This window comes from Thermobia domestica, chromosome 2 (assembly GCF_964235325.1).
Source record: "Thermobia domestica chromosome 2, izTheDome1.hap1.1, whole genome shotgun sequence".
NCBI lineage: Eukaryota > Metazoa > Arthropoda > Insecta > Zygentoma > Lepismatidae > Thermobia > Thermobia domestica.
Window position 1 is genome coordinate 223,013,382 of NC_137455.1, and position 20,781 is coordinate 223,034,162.

General features: G+C 33.8%; 1 protein-coding gene across 6 annotated transcripts in view; it reads right to left on the reverse strand.

Moving 5' to 3' along the window:
- The window catches only part of LOC145678384 (AT-rich interactive domain-containing protein 3C-like), a 788,039-nt gene that overhangs the window by 16,847 nt on the left and 750,411 nt on the right, over positions 1–20,781 (reverse strand). For 4 of the 6 annotated variants that reach the window (XM_081748461.1, XM_081748460.1, XM_081748465.1 and 1 more), the window contains one exon: positions 6,974–7,087. The exons of the other annotated variants lie outside the window; for them this stretch is intronic. In XM_081748461.1, coding sequence (XP_081604587.1) covers positions 6,974–7,087 — 114 coding nt within the window. The remainder of the gene's footprint in view (positions 1–6,973; positions 7,088–20,781) is intronic. 6 annotated transcript variants of the gene reach the window in all.

The window sequence follows — 20,781 nt, forward strand, 5'->3', positions numbered from 1 at the left end:
AAGATCGTAGTTACCAATATTGTTGCGTCACACTGTTCTGAAAGTGTTTTCGAACTTAGGAAATTCTTGAAACTGAAACACACATATACAAGATCGACCTCGAAACAGGTTTGGCGGTCGATATATACAGAAGTCAGTGATATACAATACAATACCGAGAACTAAAAACGATACATTTTCTTAACAATATACCTAAGAAAAGAGAACTCTAAAAAGAGTTACCATGGGAAACCCATTGATTAACTTAAATATCAGGATCTATTATTCAATACATTCTAAGTCAGGAAAAATAGATTCGACTACACAGAATAACAAATACAGTGGCTTTTGGAGGATACGAGCTTGATTTTTTTTTCTTCGTTCTTTGCGTGACTACTGTCACCACTGAACAGATTTAAGCGTATGCTCTATGAAGTTTGGGGAACAAATATCACGTTAGGATCGTAAGTCCTATTTTCTTGATGGAAGAAAGTCAAGAAATGTTTGAAATTATTCAACGACTTCATGTGATTGTATTATATTGAACTGTTATTATTTTCCACATTCAGAACTTAGGTTGACTCGTCTTGAAAATAAAAATTAAAAGAACAAAAATCTTCATAAAAGCATCAGAAAAGAAGAGAAGAATATCAGTATAAGTTTTCGGCAAATATTAGTTAACCATTCCACATGTCAATCAATGTTGCTGCTAATTCGAAATGCCACACAACTGAACGTATTCTAATTTTTGTCTCTACTCGGATGACGAATTGAACGACTCGGAAACTAATCATTTCTATTTAATGATAGTGCGTGTGCTTATATGTGTATTTGGGACTTTATGTATGCTCACCTGGAGAGTTGTTACTATACCTCTCAGGAACTAATCTTTTCTTCAATATTTCTCCCTCCGCTTCCCTATCTTTTCAGTGTGATGAAGCAGCAGCGAAAGTGTACAACAGAATTTTATTGTATTTGTGTTTCATTACAGGTAAAATAAATAAATAAATAAATAAAAATAAAAAAATAAAAAAAAGCAGCCAACTTATGATTAATGATATAAAGGAAATATACACCTTTTCCGTTTAAATAAATGAGGATTTTGTACAGAAAGTGACTCCCTTTGGTTCAAAGAAAAATATAAAGTAATAATAGTATAAGATTTCAAAGATGTGTGGTCAAATTAGAGGAAACGCCTAAAGCAACACGGTGCACTGTATTCTGATGTCACCTATTTCTTCTACATTATAATTTGATGTTTCCTAGCTTTATAAATCTCACCTGATTTACGCAATATTGCATTTAATATACATTCCCAACTACTGTTAACAAAGAGTCAGGCATTTAAATAATTATATAACAGAAATCAAAGCATTAACTTATACAGTGCATGTACTTTTAGGCCAATTTACACAGGAAAATACGTATAAAGCCTAAGTTAGGATGGCTGGCTACTGGAATCCAACCTAGGACCCCCACTTCATTAGCCTGATTGCTATGTATTTACACATATGGATGGTTATCGCAATAATGAAAATGCTTGCAGTTTCCAACACATAAGACGAGTGAGATGGTACCACTGAGGTTACGTGTGCAGCGCCTGATTGCTGTTGATGGTGTGCTAGATGATCATCTGTATTACGTCAGGTGAGATTGAACGAAAGCGTGTTCAAATGAGCAGATGGTGATGATGAAAAATGGGTACTCTAAATTTCAAGAACAAATTGCTGGTTCGCGGTTAGTTTGCGCAAATACACCTAAAGTGGTCAGTGTGATAGGTGTGTCGCAAGGAACAGTGTCCAAATAGATAACGGTCTACACAACTCATGGCAAAGCAACTCAACATACTGTTAGAGGTGTTGAGGCGTAGTTTCATGAGCATTAGGATGTACTACATCTTCCCTGGTTCATTCAATTCCAGACTTCAACATTATTGAGCTTGTGGTCAGTTCTGGAGCTCAGAATCCGGAGAAGATCCTCCTCCATTCTCGTGGATAGAGATGTGCTACACTGCACAAGAAATGGTGCAATGTTCCCCTTGATAACATTTATGACTTATATGCCTCCATTCCACAACGAATCAGAGCTGTTCTGCAGGATAATGACGACTCCATGACATATTAAACAGTCAAGTTGCACTTCCATTATTTTGATGATCATTTGTATATTCAATTACCTTTCATCGTTTGTTTTCCAATAACTTTTCTACCTTACAAGCCTACCATACAAGAAAAAATTAATAAAAATTTTACAAAATGTTAAAACAAAAGAAAAATCTTTCTGATTATACTTACAAAATACGATTACAACATAATATTAATATGATGATCTTTATTCAGCAAAAGATAGTGAATAAATAGATAAATCAAATAAATATACTAACATAACGAAAAATTCATCACCGTTATATTTTGCAATTATTAACAAATTACTTCCCCAGCTTAAGAGTTAATTGAGTAACTGATAGAGAAAAGAAAATTAGTTAAAAATAAGTATACTTATACACGAAAATATACTATGAGTTGAGTTTAAAGTTTCAATTTTACGTTTAACTTTAAAGGTAAAAATGCAATACCTATAATATTATATATATATATATATATATATATATATATATATATATATATATATATATATATATATATATATATATATATATATATATATATATATACGGAATTTTCTGCTTATATTTTCTACTGTAATTTTTGGAGACCAGATGTCAGACAGGAATAAAAGAGGCTCAGTAGAAAAAGAAGATAGTTCACTACTTCTGTAGTTAAAATTAATTCACTATCACTTTAAAATAACAATTAACGTCACAAAATTATCAAATGAAAAATAATGTTCAAAAGAAAAGAAAATGAAGTTTCTAGTTTTGCTCCCCATCATCATGCTCTGTATGTTAAAAGAGACGAATGATTAATGAAAGTAAATGTTATGAAAGAACTGGTGGAATGAGAATGTGGGGAAAATAGAACCCTGAGAAAACTAATGTACACAATGTTATGTAATAAACTTGTATGGTATGGAATAGAAGAAAGTACCTCTCGCATTAAATGTTTCAAATAAATGAACGTTTCAAAGATAATCTTTCATTATATAATATACTTCAATAGTCTACTTACTGTGATTTTTTCTTTTGTTAATATATTTGTTTATATACTGTATTTTAAAATCCAAAGTGGAAAGATAACCTAAAATTTGAATAGGGTATAAATATCTACATCTTGTTCCACTTTCTTCATTGTTTGGAGCGAAATAGATATTAACATAAATTGATAAAAATTTAAAACATTAACCGAAGGAAGAAAAATGATGTATGAAAGTAAGTTTTTTCTGGAAATTTTAGCTTCAAAAAGTATTATAAATTTCTCAAATAGGTAAGATTTTATTAACAACAGAATATATATTTAAAAATTCGAATTTTTAAAATGTGGTTTCTCTTCTGTTAGTTCTCGGCCTGTACTAAGCACTTATAAACTCTAGAAACAATATTGCTGTCACATTATTTGCCGGAGCTTGTCACAAGAATTCAAACCAACATTACTAATGTGCTGCTACGGAAACCCTAAGGTGTTGGTGAAAGAACTGAGAAGTCTTTGTGGGTGACACGTCAAATGTGTAAGAAAGATGGAAGAGGCAAACAAAACCTGACATTCCACATAACTTTATGCACACAAAACATACATGCACAATGACTATAGAGCAAATTTAAGCAAAGTTTCCGTCCATCGTATCATCTCATTATCTCGCCCACACAAAGCCATAGGTTTGTTAACAATTGCTGACTCACTACAAGAGTACTAAGAACACACACTAGTGTCATGTAAATACTGTTGTAAAAGACTTATTCTTCTCTTCATACATTTATAAGTTTCAGAAATAAAACAGTCTCTAACCAGCCAAGAAAATAAAATCTTTATGTCATTCATTATATAGTGAAAAAGCATATATGATCGTAATGTTTGTGAAATCTATTATATAGGAATAAAAATAATAGTGTTTAATAAATAAATATTATATTGAATATTGTTATTAAGTTGCCAGGTTATGAATGTATGTACTGCAGAAAACTTAATGTAATGGCTATTGGACAAATTTAGCAATTACCTTCTAAAAGCCAGAATCAGGTGATAAATATGTTCAGTAGCTATTACGATGAAAGAATATAATTTTAAATATTGAAAATAGCTATACCATTTTACTTGAAAATTTATCTTTAAGGCATGAATGAATGTAAATTTAAAAACTGCAAACAAACATCATTTGACACTATATATTTATATTATATTATATATTAAATTCAATTAAAACTGTGTACTATTGACAGCAATTTTTTATTCTTATCTCCCTGATTTATACGGGATTTTTTTTTCAGTTAAAACAAAGGAGCTTTTAATATTCTGATTTCTTGTATGTAATTACTTAAATGTTTCCTATCTTATAAAAGATATCTTAGTTTGTACGTAAGTTCATTACAACATAAATTATGACATTTATCTGAATTTATGCATAAAATAAACTTACTTTTGCAAAGTAATAGGTCGAACGAATAATCATGTAGTAGAAATTGGCAATATCAGAATCCACTAACATCTGTTAATTTGGCCACCTCTCTAACTTTGTCACTTCCCATAATTTGGTTTTACATCTTTGAAGCATGTTAATTAGCCACATGTTTTTACTCTATAACTGGTATTACTAATGGTATTAATATATCCATTAAAGTTCCTATATAAATCAATGATGGATCTCATTTAGTTGCACTAGCAAAAATTGTGACCAGCGAAAGGAAATGTATTCCACAGAAGTTTGCTAATGATAACTAACCAATAACCTGCCACCGAAAATATGCTAATACTCAATGTTGGGACAACAAATAACTTGAGCCTACTTTGTCCTTTTGTAGTTAATATTGCGCAAATGAATGAAAGGTCTATATAGGTGAATGTTCCAATTGAACAATTAGCCAGCCGCCTGATAGTTACGCTACATTCGTCAACATAATTTTGCTACTCGGGCAGCAATTTAAGAAGTAAGATGAGCAAGTATTACCTTTATTGTTGCCTATCGAAATTCATTTAATCTGAACGCAAGTAAGAAGAAGATAATTTCATGAAAATGGATGCAATTTTGATCGAGTGAATTCTAGTATAAACGGCACACGCTTTTACCAAAAAACCTTTTGGAATTTTGCAACTAGTCTGAGAGTTTGGATTTTAATCAGTCAGCACCATGGAAAGAACTGAAGCAGGAAAGCTCAATTTTTAACATGATTGGAATCTTATTATTATTTTATATGGTTTCCACTCCTGAGCAGGATATAGAATAATATACAGGACTTCCAAATTCTCTCTCTGTGTGTTTCCAAGTTCTAGGGTAAGCAGCAACTCTCCATGTATCCAATATTACATTCTTCTGTATCTTCTTTACATTTTTCTCTATTATTTCGAGTGCCCTTTAAACTTCTCGTGGACCATATTATGTATTTTCTCCACTCCTCTCTGAGCAGGCGATATAGTAATATACGGGTCACCGAAGTATATTACTTTTCCTCCCGAGTTTTCCTCTTTTTATTATTATTATTATTATTATTATTATTATTATTATTATTATTATTATTATTATTATTATTATTATTATTATTATTATTATACTTGATATTTTGAAAAGTACAAGAAAAAATATTTTCTAAAAAATGTTACAATACAAACATAGAAGTAATGACATGACCAAGCCATTATTTTACATTGTTTGTTTCGTATTTTCTAAATATTAGCTTAAATTCTTATGAGATTTTAGCAAAGTCTCTTGCAAAATTTGCAAAAAAAAACTATGTAAAATAATGGATTAATCACTGAATGTTGAATGTTATGTCTTTATTGTAAAATTTTGTACAAAATGTTCTCTTTGTTTAATTTAAATAAATAATAAATCCGATTTATATTAAAATTTTACATTTTTGTTGCAATTCTGTACGAGATATTGGTAGATCTTAAATTAATATTTACTATATCAATAACGTCACTACACGGAAACGCTTGCAAAAACTATTAACACTAAGAATCAGTCAACAATTTCGTAGCAGGAAGTATTGGATAATAGTGTTAAATGTCCTTTATCAGTTGAATAATATTTGAAAATTCATACACCACAACATGTAAAAATTTTAATGAAAAGAGAAATTACACAGCATAAGTATATTAAATTATATGTTTCTAATAGTTTTCGGAAGTGTGTCCTCCTCATATTTTTCTGAAGAAGGAAAGTATTCACTAATTTTGAACAATTAAGCATTTGTATGATTTCAAATTTAAAGTGAAACGTTGAGCCTCAACCTTTAAAGTGTACCGTTATTCTCAAAACCTTTTAATATTATGTTCTGACATTATAGAATATTTACAAAGAAACAATATGTACTACATAATATAACACTTTTCTGCGATCCATTCAGCTACACAGATTTTACTAATAATCATATTTTTCTTATTAAAAATTAACTTGAAACAAGAAGAATATAATGAACAGTTTTGAAAAGAAAGCACTGTTCTAAGGAAGAAAATATAAGCCTTCAATGGGAATGTTTAGAGGACTGTTACCCATTATTTTTCAATTGTATTAAAAAGAGAGAGCGAGAGAGAGAGAGAGAGAGAGCATGTGTTAGTTAATACGAGATTAGCAGTAAGTACTAAAAAAATTAAGAGCCTTTTATTGTCATGAGCAATTTATTTACTTAGTTTTATTGTTCCTTCAGTTTTAAGGATTTCAAAAGTAGAAGCACATAGTTATGGAAGAGGTATAGAAAGTAATAAATACCTCGTGATCACTTTGATTGGCATTTTGCATTTGTATTACATAATATTTACTACGTAAGTGCACAGTGCGAAAAACTAAGTGAAGATACATATTAGTGTGAATTTTATTTTTATTGTTAAAAAGCTCAAAGACGACAGAGTTTTTTCCTTGTGCCCCCTATCACGTATAATCATACCTTGTCTGCTGATAGGTGGCGTAGAAGCTGAACTCCGTAGTTCCTTGTTCAAAAGCTTGACGTACTCCATCATACGGGCTTCGAATTCTGATGTGGCCAAGCAGGACGGTGAGCCTACATAGAAATGAAGCGCTATTATTCTACTTAACAATGCTCATTTCAGCTGCTGTCCTGAGCAAAACAAATGCATGTTGACTGAACATACACTAACACTACAAGGATAAGAATAATATTCTGTGTGATATTTGTTAGTTGATTGTATATCAATCTTCTATGTTAATGTTTAAAATTTTCGGCATTCGTTATTTATGAATATTGATACCTCTGATTGACATATTTTTTCAGAAACATTAGAAGTTATGAAGAGAAGCTAATCATCCCCCCTTTCACTGGAAAATGGTCGTTTCACTGGTAATATCACGAGTTTGTAACACCATTCTTACAGATCGGCATACAGCATATATAAATTTGTTTTTCACAAAGCAGAAAAAAGTACATGTATCAACAGATATTTTATTTCTATTGTTTATCATGTAAACTTTCGCAACATTTACTATATTATATACGAGTACTTTTAAACCATCTAAAATTATTACCCGAGAATTAACTGTAAAATAACTGTTATTTAAGGTTTCTCTTCATTATTGTTATTCATGTTTCGAACATTGTTATTTTTTATTGCATGCCCAAATCAACCTTGATGGAGCTGGTGGATACCTAGGTCGAATAACAAAACTTAATATTCCAAAATTTGCGTTCAAATTGATTTTGGTTTCAGCGACAAACGATCGTTATCCTGCTCAAACTTGACAACTTAGTAAGAGAAAAGTCTGCTTCTTATTATTATCTTTCGTAGTGTTATAGGACAAAAAGTCAGTAGAAAGGGATATTCAAAACGAGCATAATAATAATAATAATAATAATAATAATAATAATAATAATAATAATAATAATAATAATAATAATAATAATAATAATAATAATATCTATATGAGTGTGCCGCAAGAATTCAAGTTACACCGGTAGTGTGCCGCAAGTTGAAAAAGGTTGGGAAAGCTGGCCTAAAGAAAGAAAAAATCAAGATTCTTTTCTCTTAAGTGTAGGCCTAGTTACTAAAGGGGCTCACAGGGGCTTTCGTGTCAAGGGAATATTCTCTTTATCTCCCTTTACCTCTAGCGTTCTATTCAAATTTATCATAAAATTTGTCATTAATTTTAGAAAACATTTACAAATTATTTAGATTTATTACAGTTATTTAGAGAATTAAATCATTTACATTCAAAATTCTCTGTTTTTAACAGAATAAATATTTTGAAAAGTAGGACAAATAGAAATTAATATTGCCATATGTTTTTTAATAAATGTAAGGTTATGTTTTATCTATGCTGCAGGGATTTTTAAAGAGAGTCTTCAAAAATCAACTTACAATGTTATCAAGAATGCTACATCTGGAAAAGCTAATCCAGCGGGTTATGTCTCAACTGTTCAGATTCAAGATACACAATGCGACCTCATGCAGTGAAAAGCACTTAGATGTCCTCTGCAACGTCATTGTTGTGATCTTCAAACTAAGTTGAGACAGGTACAACAAACTATGACGTCATTTGCTGCTTCGGAGGTCGAGACATCCCACCAAGCATGCGCACTGACCCTAGCCCTTAGTGTCTTCCATCAACTGAACACCAATTTGGCGAGAATTTCTGGCAGCACATCATTTATCATAGGCTAGTACCAAAGAACAACAACATAAAATAGGTAAAAATAAATCTTTCAATACAGAGCTGATGTTTTGCAGTTTAGGTAGTCGGTGTATCGAGTGCAAAAATTTAAAGATGTAAAGTAAACACCTGCTTCTGGAATCACTTATTTGTATGTACAAGTACACAATATATTCAAGACAATGCTATACTCTATAATACAGCAAAGTTTCGATTACCAAGAAATAGGTATCAATGCTACCAAGGATTTCATTTATGGAAAACTCGAATATGATTGAAATTATTTATAATTACGAGTGTATAGCACGGATTTCGTACTTTAGTTCAGAGCCCTGCAAACCCAGGCCCGAAGACGGCCCGGCCCGGATGGATCTGTATTCAATGCCCGGCTCGACCCGACCCGAATCTCGAGCCGGGCACAAACGCCGGGACATAGGAATCAGGGATTGATCCGACGACCTCTAGCACCAGATGTGAGTGCTTCACACTAAGCCACCGTTGTCCCTCGTAGATCGAGCATCGGTTTACATTCTACGCAGACCGGCCATAGGAACTAGCACATCTCCGGTTTTTTTCTGTACTTAGAAGGTAAATTCGGTACCACCAGACATGTCAACTCAGACGCGAAGTCGTAGCAGTTGTAGTAGTATTAGCAGTGGTCGTGGTAGTAGTAGAAGTAGTAGTAGTAGTAGTAGTAGTAGAAGTAGTAATAGTATTACAGTACTTTGCAAGTATTGAATAAAGAGTCAGTTTCCCAAACACATTACGATTAACATAAGCTGACAACATTAGATTCCGATCCGTCTTTCAGTGTCCGGGCCGAGCCGGTGCCCGGTTCGGCCCAATAGCATTTGTGTCTGACCCGGAATGTGCCCGACCCGGTTAGGGCCTGGTCCAGTTTGATATTACTTAAAACGGGCAGGGCCCTGCTTTAGTTACTACAGTAGAAAAAAGAGAGACAGGGCCGGATTTAGGGGGTGCACCGGATCACGTGCACCCCCCTCCGTTCTGAATATACACTATCTAAAGTAAGAAATTGGCAGTGAAAATAACAATACTTTCCTAAAATTTCATGTCATGTTTCCGTTTCGGACTTAAAAGAAAGCGGTTTTGCTAAACACAATAGTTTAAGTCAGTTCCTCATACACATCACAGATACCTAAAGGCATTTTTAAAAAATAAATTTGATTCAAATGTACTGTAGTTATTGGTTCACCCCCCTCAGAAAATCCTGGATCCGGTCCTGTATATTATATATATATATATATATATATATATATATATATATATATATATATATATATATATATATATAAAATAAAGAATTTGTTTGTGTGTTTGTCTGTGTGTGCGGCTTGGGGACCAGACGAGTGGACCGAGAGTTACCAAATTTTGGTCAGGGGTACCTTGGCCGAGGCCCCAGATCAAGACGAAGCCCTTTTTCCAAATTTCGAACCAGGAGGGTCTCAGGGGGGGGTTACCGGAACCGGCTTGGGAACCAGACAAATTGACCGAGAGTTACCAAATTTTAGTCACGAATATCTTGGTCTAGGCTCCAAACCAGAGTTAAACGTTTTTGTCAAAATTCGAACCGGGGGGTTTCAGGGGGCGTTTACCGTGACATGTAAAAGTAGTAGAAAATGACCGATATTAGTGTCGAATTCATAGTTTTCGCGGTAGCTGAAATCAATGGTGAAACTCCGATCGCATTAACTTCCAAATTCACGCAATTCGGCTCCGGGCCGGAGGTCACCTGGGGGTGGGGGTGAAATACCGAGGCATATAAAAGTAATCCAAAATGACCGATATTACTGTCAAATCCATAGTTTTCGCGGTCGCTGAGATCAATGGTGATACTCCCACAGGCGTTTACTTCCAAATACAGCCCCCGTGCGAAGCATGGGTATATTCAACTAGTATATTATATGATGCATGATTCATATGACTTCTTTTTATGATGCATGATTATGTTTTCGTGTAACTCAAGTAATTTCAGCAGTACAACTGAACAAGTTTACCTTTGTTTATTCATTCATAATGCATTTATACTAGTCTAAATGCTAACGTGCATATTGCAAACACTTGACTGAACAGCATCAATACGTCTCCAATCTGAAGGATGAAGCCCTTCGTGGAGCACGAATTCTGAAGAAATTATTACGCAAACTATCAGTAATCTCTAGTTAAAATTGTCATACTGAATATTACTCCAATTTATTTTATTTTTGCAGTACAATATTCATACACATGCTGCGCAAGCTGAAGACTCAGCAAAGACTTCCAGGCAGGGCCGTGCCGTGGAAAATCAGCGCCCGGGGCGAGCATACGACGGCGCCCCCATACATATATTCCAAGTATTTTTTCCTATCTTTTTTCCCTTTTTTCTCCCGAATTTTTCGCCCCCCTTATTTCGGCGCCAGGGGCCGTCGCCCCGCTCCCTTCCCCCACGGCACGGCCATGCTTCCAGGAAGACATTTTTAGACATTTCAACATCAAAGTACAGGGTACTTTGTTTCACATGAGACAACAGCAAAACTAAGTAAAAATTGCGATACTGTCCTAGGTTATTCTATGGTTTTGGCAAACTTCAAGACATTTTTTTTTTTAATCACTTGTAAATGTAAGGCTTCGAACTAAATGTTTCGATAGAATACTTCAAAATACTTGAGAAGGAATTCTATGAAACATACTTTGCCGGCAACTGCTTCCCGAAGCTAAAATAAATTAAATTACAATTACATGTCACTATTTTGCATGTCGCATCTTTTAGTGCCTCAGCAAGTTCTCTTGCATTGATTAACCCCCCCCCTCCCCACACACAAAATATTCTATACTTCACATACTAAATTAATACATTTGACATAAAACCTAAAATATATTTGAACTACTGAGAGTTGAAAGAAATACTATCTGACAGCTAAGTAGAAAAGTACTATTCACTTTTGTAGCTCCAAGGGATCCTGATTTCCAAAAGGAAAGCGTGTAAATTTTAAAATTTAGAAAAATATTTTTTCTTTCAATTTTGAAGCGTATCTTTTTTCATAAACGACTAGGAATATAAAAATTTAACTGAAATGAACCTAAAAGAGTATTACGTAAGTTTTCTTATGGTACCTTTATATTTACTATATCTGATACACTAAGTGGGTAATTCGATTTTATATCCAAAGATTTATGGTAGAACGTGCTAATAAAGCAGACTAATTGAGGAATAGTTCCATTGATGAAAGAGCGATATCTCTGTTGCGATTGAATATAAATAAATAGTTTTAGTGGCGTTTTAAACAACAAAGAAAATACATCATTTTATGTAAAGAAATAATTTTTCATATAGAGAATAGTGTTTTCTCAACCACGAAAAGTGCTAATTTACCTAAATTATAAAACTTCTTGGAATTATACTCCTTGGATAGGTAAGTCGTACTTTACATTTTGTCAGATAATAAATTCGATATTTCATCCATCTTCAGGCATGTTCAGTTAGCTGTATTCTCATCGACAATGTCACCATCAGAGGCTACAGAATACTCTTGTTTCTCCCTTTCCGAGTTAAAACAGGTAGCTCCACCACCTTGTTCATACATCACTGAACATCTAATGCCTGCGTGTCTGCACATAGTCTTACAATTACAAGTGATCAATTGCAGAAGATGATTTGAAGCTGAAGACGTGTCTGTTTTAATGGGGTCCAGAATCTCTGCATCAACCTTTCACTCTCAGTTTTTGGTTGGAAAGCAACAGCCATGTCACGCTTTAACTTGGTGATACGTAAATATGCTGGTACGCAGCTTGGGATGTAGGTGAGAGCAGTATCAGTTCTAGAATATTACAACAGGGAGTCATCACATTGGGAATGGAGGTGAAACTGGGTTATATTATATATATTAGTCGCAAAATCACACTGGATTTGGAGTCTTCAGTGATGTTTTACTTTGATGTTCTTTAAATTCTTATATTGGGTACAAATATTGCATGGAAAAATTATACCATGTATCATGATCGAATATATGTGTTTTACATACAGAATTATTTAACTTGATTTTTCCCACTTTATTCAGGGACTTCGTCCTTTAAGAAGTGAAAAACAATTGATGTTGCCAACATTACTCAACCTTTTTTTTTTAAAAAAAAAAAATCTCAATCGATTCTGTAAATGAAATGAAATTTCTACTTTTACGTCCTTTAGGCTAAAGAAGAAGGCTAAATTAATGACATTGAAACAAAATAATTGACGGAAAAGAGAATGTGGGAGGAAACGGAAGAACCCGAAGAAAACCCACAGATTTCTTGCGCCAGATATGATAGCTCTAGCACTGAGTCACCGCCCAATCTCAATCGATTCTCTAAAAAACAATCGGTCACACTCATTCATATACATATTTAAAAGTGTAATTTAAAACTGGTGCAAAAACTAATAATAGTGAAAAAGTTAACTACCTTCGTTTATCGTGTATTTAATTATGTACAATTATGTACTTTTCAAGTAGTGACACGATAATATTTTCATGATGCATTGAAATAAGTATGCATTCAATTTCTATCGTTTCTAAAGCAAACGAGTAATTTACTCGACTATTCATTTTCAACACCAAGACAAGACTGACTGACTAACGCAGATTCTCAATAACATGCATTCCTATCGCGAATCGAACTTTGGTACCCCATGCGCACAAGGAAACTTCAGAATAAACACATGAAGATCAGCAAATCTATATGGGATTGAATTTACTGATTCTTCGCGAGTGTTGTCAGCCTTAAAACTACTCTACATCACTTGATAATTGACTATTCTCTACTTATTTTATAATTTTGAATTACAAGTGCAACACTTACATACATGTCATACAAGTGATATCACATGCGTGATACATACTTGTATTTATCTGTGGCTCCGCATATTTGCTTTCATAGTAACATTTTAGTAATAAATCAATTCAAAATGTAATTCAATAACATTCATTTGTTCACTGAATGCTTGCGGAATAAAAAAAAGTATGTAAACGTATATAAGATGTAATTAAATTTCGAAATTGTAAATGCACTAAGAATTTTAAGGTTGAAAGTTGAAACAGAAATATTTTTCTAAATTGTAGGATTTTGAGGTAATATATACCTTTAAACGTAGTATATGCTCTGTATGAAAAATTATTTCTCTACATAAAATAATGTCACTTCTTTGCTGTTTAAAACGACACTACAGCTATTTATTTATACTCAATCGTGACGGAGATCTTTATATCATCAGTCTTCATTGGTGGAAGTCGTCCTGATTTAGTCTGCTTCATTAGCGCATTTATACAACAAATAGTTGGCTATAAAACCGAATTACTCACTCAGTTTATTAGACACAGAAAATATAAAGTCACTACAAGAAAGCTTACGTAATGCTCTTTAATATTCCTCGTTGTTTATGAAAAACTTACAGTTCAAAATTGAAGACTTCTTCCCCCTGAATTTTAGAATTTAAAGCTAAATATTTCTATTTGTATGTGTTTGATGAAAAAATAAGTATCTAAATAAAATACTCTCTTATACTTCCGTATCAATGTTCTTTAAAATCATACCAAAATTACTTCTTAACATTAAACCATAACGAAGATATCGTTATTTTATCTGGGTAGCTCATTTGGCAGCGGCCGCCATATTGATGTCACAGAAAATTTTCTCTGCTCGAATTTCCGAGACTTTTAAATATATCACTCGAGGCACTTTTTTGAGTATTTCTATCAATTTTTATTTCTGTTTGATATCTATATCTATCTATCTATCTATATATATATATATATATATATATATATATATATATATATATATATATATATATATATATATATATATATATATATATATATATATATAACATTAGAATTGAATTTTGAAGTGAGAACGAAACAAGTCGTGATTCGAAGATCACTAACACAACAGATAAAATACTAGAAAAAAGAAACATAAAAAAATGAGAATACTAATATCTTAAGATTTTTAAAAGGAAATAAGGATAAATACCGTACTACACAAATACAAAGGGCTTTGCTTTCTCCAACTCTTTTAAGTAGTCGGAAAAAACAGCCTTGAACTTTCCTCTTTGTTCCCTAGGCAATGGCAACTACTGCGGTCACTGATGAATAAGGATAAAAACGGAAGAAAATGAGAATACATGTAAACAACCTAATTGGTTTCAACAATGGTATATGACTGTAGTTTACTCACGAAACATAAATAAATAAAATAGCTTGTTGTTTTAGGTTCAGTTTAGTGTACATATTATGAGCTGTTTTGTGCAATATTACCCTATTATAGATGAAATGAGATGTTAACAATTATCTTAAATCTATTTGTACTTTTGTGCAAATTTCTTACATGTTCGTTTTTAGTATTTTCTTTTATTTTCGGGATCTTTCACATATTTCTTTGCACCTTTAAACTGAGAGTTGACTCAAGTTTACTTCTGGCACTTTTCCATTTATAATGCTCGGATTCTGAAGTTAAAATAACTAATTCCAGTTCAACATTGGAAAATAAAGATGAAAAAGAATGTAATGTCTATCTTTGTGTACTGCGAGAAACTATTACTTTTTAGTTGCCCCACCAATGCTAAAGGGTTGTGTTGGGCTTAAATTTTTTAGATCACACAACAGAAAACTCGCTGGACCATGCTACGTTCCCCTTAGAAATTTGCACATTAATTACAGTTAACTTATCATCCTAAATTGTACGTGATGTACTCCTCATTATCTGTCATGGATGACACACCCAACCTTTATGGTACATGCGCCTATTTACCCCTTCGTTGCTCCGCCTCTCCCAATGCCAACCGGTGATGAAACTAAGAGTAATGGATGAAGCCTGTTAACGAGATTCGTATTAATTGGCTACCTACCATGATTGACAGCCGAAATCATGTAAATCCACGCCCCTTAATTTCTCAACCAACAACCATTATCTGCTACAAAATTGAAGAAAAAAGATCGAAAACTTATTTGTGTGTTTGTTCTTGCCGCTTAATTTAACTAAGGCATTTCGTTCCTATTTGATGAAACATGAATATATTGAGTTTTGATCTTCAACGTTTCATAAAATCAGTTTAACCATATTATAGACTTCACTCACATCTTTTCTATTATGAACTTCTCGAGTAATTAATCTCTCTCAATTCTGATAGTACTAAAATGTCAGTTTCAACACTGAAATATTAAATTTTTGTACTAGTGAGCCATACAGGGATGTCCAGAAGAGAGTACCATGAGTAATTTGGAAGGGGGGACAGAAATATTTTAACTAGTTTGATTTTTTGTCTGAAATTATTACACATTTTTATCTGAAACTAAGAATAATCTATTAAAATTACTTGTATCTTGTCTAATGGGCGTGATAATAATTATTCACAGGAGTAAATGTTTGATTTTTGGGGGAGGAAGGGATTGTAAATTCATCATTTCGAACATTTTCTGGATTCCAAAGCACTGTTAAGTCCTGGTAAACTTTATTAAAAGTAATAAACCATTTACTTGAAGTTTCGATAAACCAGATGAGGGAACAGTTGACATGGAGGGAGAGACAAATATTCATTAAAAGTTTAATAAAAATATATTTTTTCGAGAAGGGAATCTTGTGAAGTATTTCATATCTCCTGTGAATAGTGATGAGCGCAAGAGTCTTGGTCTTGCAGTTTGTGCAAGAGTCTCGTATGCAAGAACAAGATTAGGATTCCGATGCAAGACCAAGACCAAGACAAAGGGTGGAAGACCAAGACCAAGACCAACACTCTTGCGAAGTCTTGCACAAGCACCGGTACGGTGTTTAGAAGACGACCGAGAGCATAATTCTATGAATTGTTGCAAGGTATAAGAACTTCAGTGTCTAATTTACTTTGGTCATTGTTTGATTCATTTATGACATCCCATGATTGGATTTTGGGAAATCATATGAAGAATAGTTATGTCCATTAGAAGCGGATGAGCGAAAAGTAAACTAAAAATGTTACGGCCACGGTGGCTCAGTGGCAGTTGTTCACCTATATGTCTAACGTCTTAATGAACTTTCCTGCCTGTATATAAATGTTCTATGACAATAAACAGGTAAAAAAAGATGGTAAAGCATTCACCTCTGGTGCATGTGGTCCCTAGTTCGATCCCACCTTGCGCTATGCAAGTTTTTTGGTGGACAAACACCGTGTGCGAGGGTTTTCTCGTGGCTTTTCCCGTTTCCTCCTATTTTCTTCATTCCACTATTTCATTCATTTATCATCACCGTCTCCCTTATCCTCGGTGCATAATCGTGGGACGTTAAACTAGATATTTCATTTCATTTCAAAATATATTAGTGGTGTTCTTATTTCAAAACTAAAGAAAAATATAGTACTCAATATCGGTAATTCCGTACACCATAGGTGTCGACTACATGGGTATGATCTTGGCTCCGAGGCTCAAGCATACGTTGGAAATTTTTAATGTGTACTTATAGTAAAATTAATCTCGAAATAACATTTTCATGACATTGACAAAAACTTTGTGCATATGACTGCAAGTTTGATTTCATGGGCGGATGCTTATACGTTGAATAATTGTTTATCAATATAACTTTTAGCCTCCTTAGGTATACGGCACATCGAGGATTGAGCGAGATAATATTATACAATAATAAATAATCCATATTCACAAGTGAGAGTGATTTTGTACAGTTATTTCAAATAACTTGATGCCGTTATTGATGCCGTCTTGAGTTTGATGCCGTTATTTTGTATTTCTAATATAGGTAAAAAATATTTATATAAATTGAGTTTACGCAACAGACAGTTGAGTCGTTTTCAGTGTTCACTCTAAAATATTAAGAGGTTTGATCATAATCATTATTAATCTTTTTCTCTCTTTTTTTGGCCAATATTGCTAAACATATCATCATCATCGCTATTCTGCCATTATTCGCAGGTCACTTGCTGCAACTGAGAAGCTTCGATGTACAGTGGTCCTCAGATAGTCTCTGTCTTGTCGCAGCAATTTTCTGTTTTTAATACCTTCCTTCAACTAGTCTCCTTGAGTTGAGTTGATTTTGAGTTTAACGTCCCGTTCAGCAGCGAGGCTATATGAGACGTGGACCTACTGATTAACGTGGAATCCGAACACGAGCTCCCGCCGGGAATCGAACCCGGATCTCCCACGCCAAAGACGCGTACTACAGTCTCATTCGACCCCTCATCTCTTTCCTTCTATCATACCCTCTAGCACGTCCTTCATAATACAGTTCCTCTTCAGTCAATATCCCGAACAATTCCTGTTCCTGCTCTTAATTACATTTAAAATTCTTCTTTTCTCTCCTACTGCTACTATTTCTAACACCCCATTCGTTTTCCGTTTAATCCAGCTAATTCTCTCCTTTTTTCTCCATGCCCACGTTTCGAAAGCCTCCATTTTTTTTCGTCGCTTTTGCATAATATCCATGTTTCTGCCCCATAGAGTACATATTGGAATCAGTAAAACAAAATTTCAATATTTAATTGGAAGTTTGTTCAATACAAAGATTAGTTAATCGTGGTTGAAAAGAACCCGACTTTAGAGTGTAAAAATAATTTTGCAATTCATGGTATTTCAGAAATCTGTGCCGTCTTGATTTTCTTTCATGCGTCTCAGGGATAGTCTCCTCACTTTGAAGGTCAGTGGAGTATTGGATGTAAATAAATAAATAAATAAATAAATAAAAAATAAAAAAAACGTTGTGATTTATCTTATACCGTAAGTAGTCAACCGTGGGCACCTATTGAAAAAAATAGAGATCATCGCCTATGTTGTACACTATCATCATACTTTTACGAAGGTAAAACTATATTACATTTAGAAACATACATTGTATTTCCATTACTATTGGCGCATTGTAGAATTTATTATCCCTTATATCCAAAGTAAAATTTACCAGTGAAAAGCATAAGCTTTCTTAAAAGCAAGACTTGCAAGACTCTTGCAAGCACGACCAAGACCAAGACTGGGTGTGCAAGACCAAGACCAAGACTACCTGGGTCTCGGTCTTGGTCTTGCATTTGCTCATTACTACCTGTGAATCGCAGAAACTATCCTTAGGTGGTAGCCTATACGAACTACTGAGGTTAAAGGGAACCCCTGTGGTACTGGATGACTTCCGTAAGTTTTCCAATTTTCATGCTCAGCGTCATGTCAAATAAAACAAGACGTGAAATTGTTATTATCTGATCGTCGAAAGTCTGGTGGTTTCGTGATTTATAATGCATGAACGAGTACTACTATTCGACACAGAAATTGTACTAATATTAATATTACGAAACGACTCATTGTATCAATATTAACCGTAGAATAGACGATTACAAAAAGTTGCACGCAAGAACGAGCTGGTTCTAGGAGACAAGTTATATTTTCTCAATTAATCGTACGTGTGATGCGTTCTTTCAATTTACAACAACACTAAACTCATTTTTATTTAAAATATTTAAAATTACCTTCCTCAACTGATACGTTCTACCCTGACATTTTACATTTTCAGACTGTTATAAAATGGCATACGTGTTTTTCGACTCTACTCACATTGGATTTCATCATCATATAGCACTCGAGCTAATCCATGTACACTCAGGAAAATATGAAAATGATACTTATTCTGATACTTTCTTTATGGTTATACACAAGAAATGTCGACAAATCTATGAAAAATGCAAACAAGATTATACGAGTAAGCACATAGAAACACAAGCGGACAGGTTAGGTCTCAGACCAAAAGCAACTAAACGTTCGTTGTGCACGGATTAACAGCAACTGAAGTTCTACATATACATTGCTACACTATGCTGACATTAGTTGAAAGGTACTGAGAACACTGTTGATGAACGATAAAAATTATATATATATAAAAAAAAAAATCCACTTTCCTCATGTTGGCGGTTTTACAAACCCAGCACGTCCATTATAGAATTGAGCAACTACTGTATACCAAGTGACATTTAGAAAGGAATTGTATTGCGTATTGATGTCCTATGATAATGTCATACAGGCAAGCAAATTTAGTGAAAGCTATTATGGTATTGAAAACCGTACGAACTAAAACAATTATGGTCAAATGCTCACCTCTGATGCAAGGTGTCCCTACCTAATTGGATCACAGGTCAAATTAAGTACTGTTTGATCCTATGGTATTCTTCAATATTACATTTTTGTTCCACCATTTATTTCATATTCACTTGTATTTCTCGTCAATTTACTTCCGCCTGAAGGGCCAGTAGACTAAAACTAAAGATTTGGTTATTTTTCTTTAATCAGCAATATACATTGTGTCCCTCAGCCTAACGACATACGTCAAGTGCCAAACCGTAACAAAAGCAGCTGTAGAAATGTTAATTGCTGTATAAGGAGGCTAAGGCGGTAATAACGTTCGTCGAAGGATTATGGGGCACAACGACGCATCTCTGGACGAATATACGGATAGGATAAAAGTAATCATGAAATTCCTACTAAAATTTTATTTCAACCACTCAGGATGCTTATTTATTAGTCTTGCAACGGGGTCACGTGTATTAAAGGAAAAGGTTGCCCACTGTATTTACATCATAAAGTCGACACACTTAAACCAGTCGACACACTCTGAAAATAACATCCAAGAGATCTTCGTGATTTAGTTTTGTTTTTCATTGTGATTGATTGGTTGGATTAGAGTTTAGCATCCCTTACAGCACTGAGGCTATATGAGACAGGGACCTACAGTCCAAGGGAAAATCCGAATTACCGTAATACGTTCAAATTTCAAGGTTCTCCCACCAGAAACCAAATCCGGGTTACCCTGCACCAAAAACAATTATGATTAGGAATTAGATACGAGACCAGAAGATAAGGTTGTTTATCATTGTGAAACTATGATAGATTTCAAGAAGTGATTGAAAATGAAATGAAATGAAATCTTTGAGTTTTACGTCCCACGGTTATGCCGGTTAGGCTAAAGGAGACGGTGATGATGAGAGATGAGTGAAATGGTGGAATGAAGAAAGTGGGAGGAAACGGGAGTACCCCGAGAAAACCCACGAGCACGGTGTTTGTCCACCACAAAGTTCACTTGGCGGGGGCTGGGATCCCTAGCACC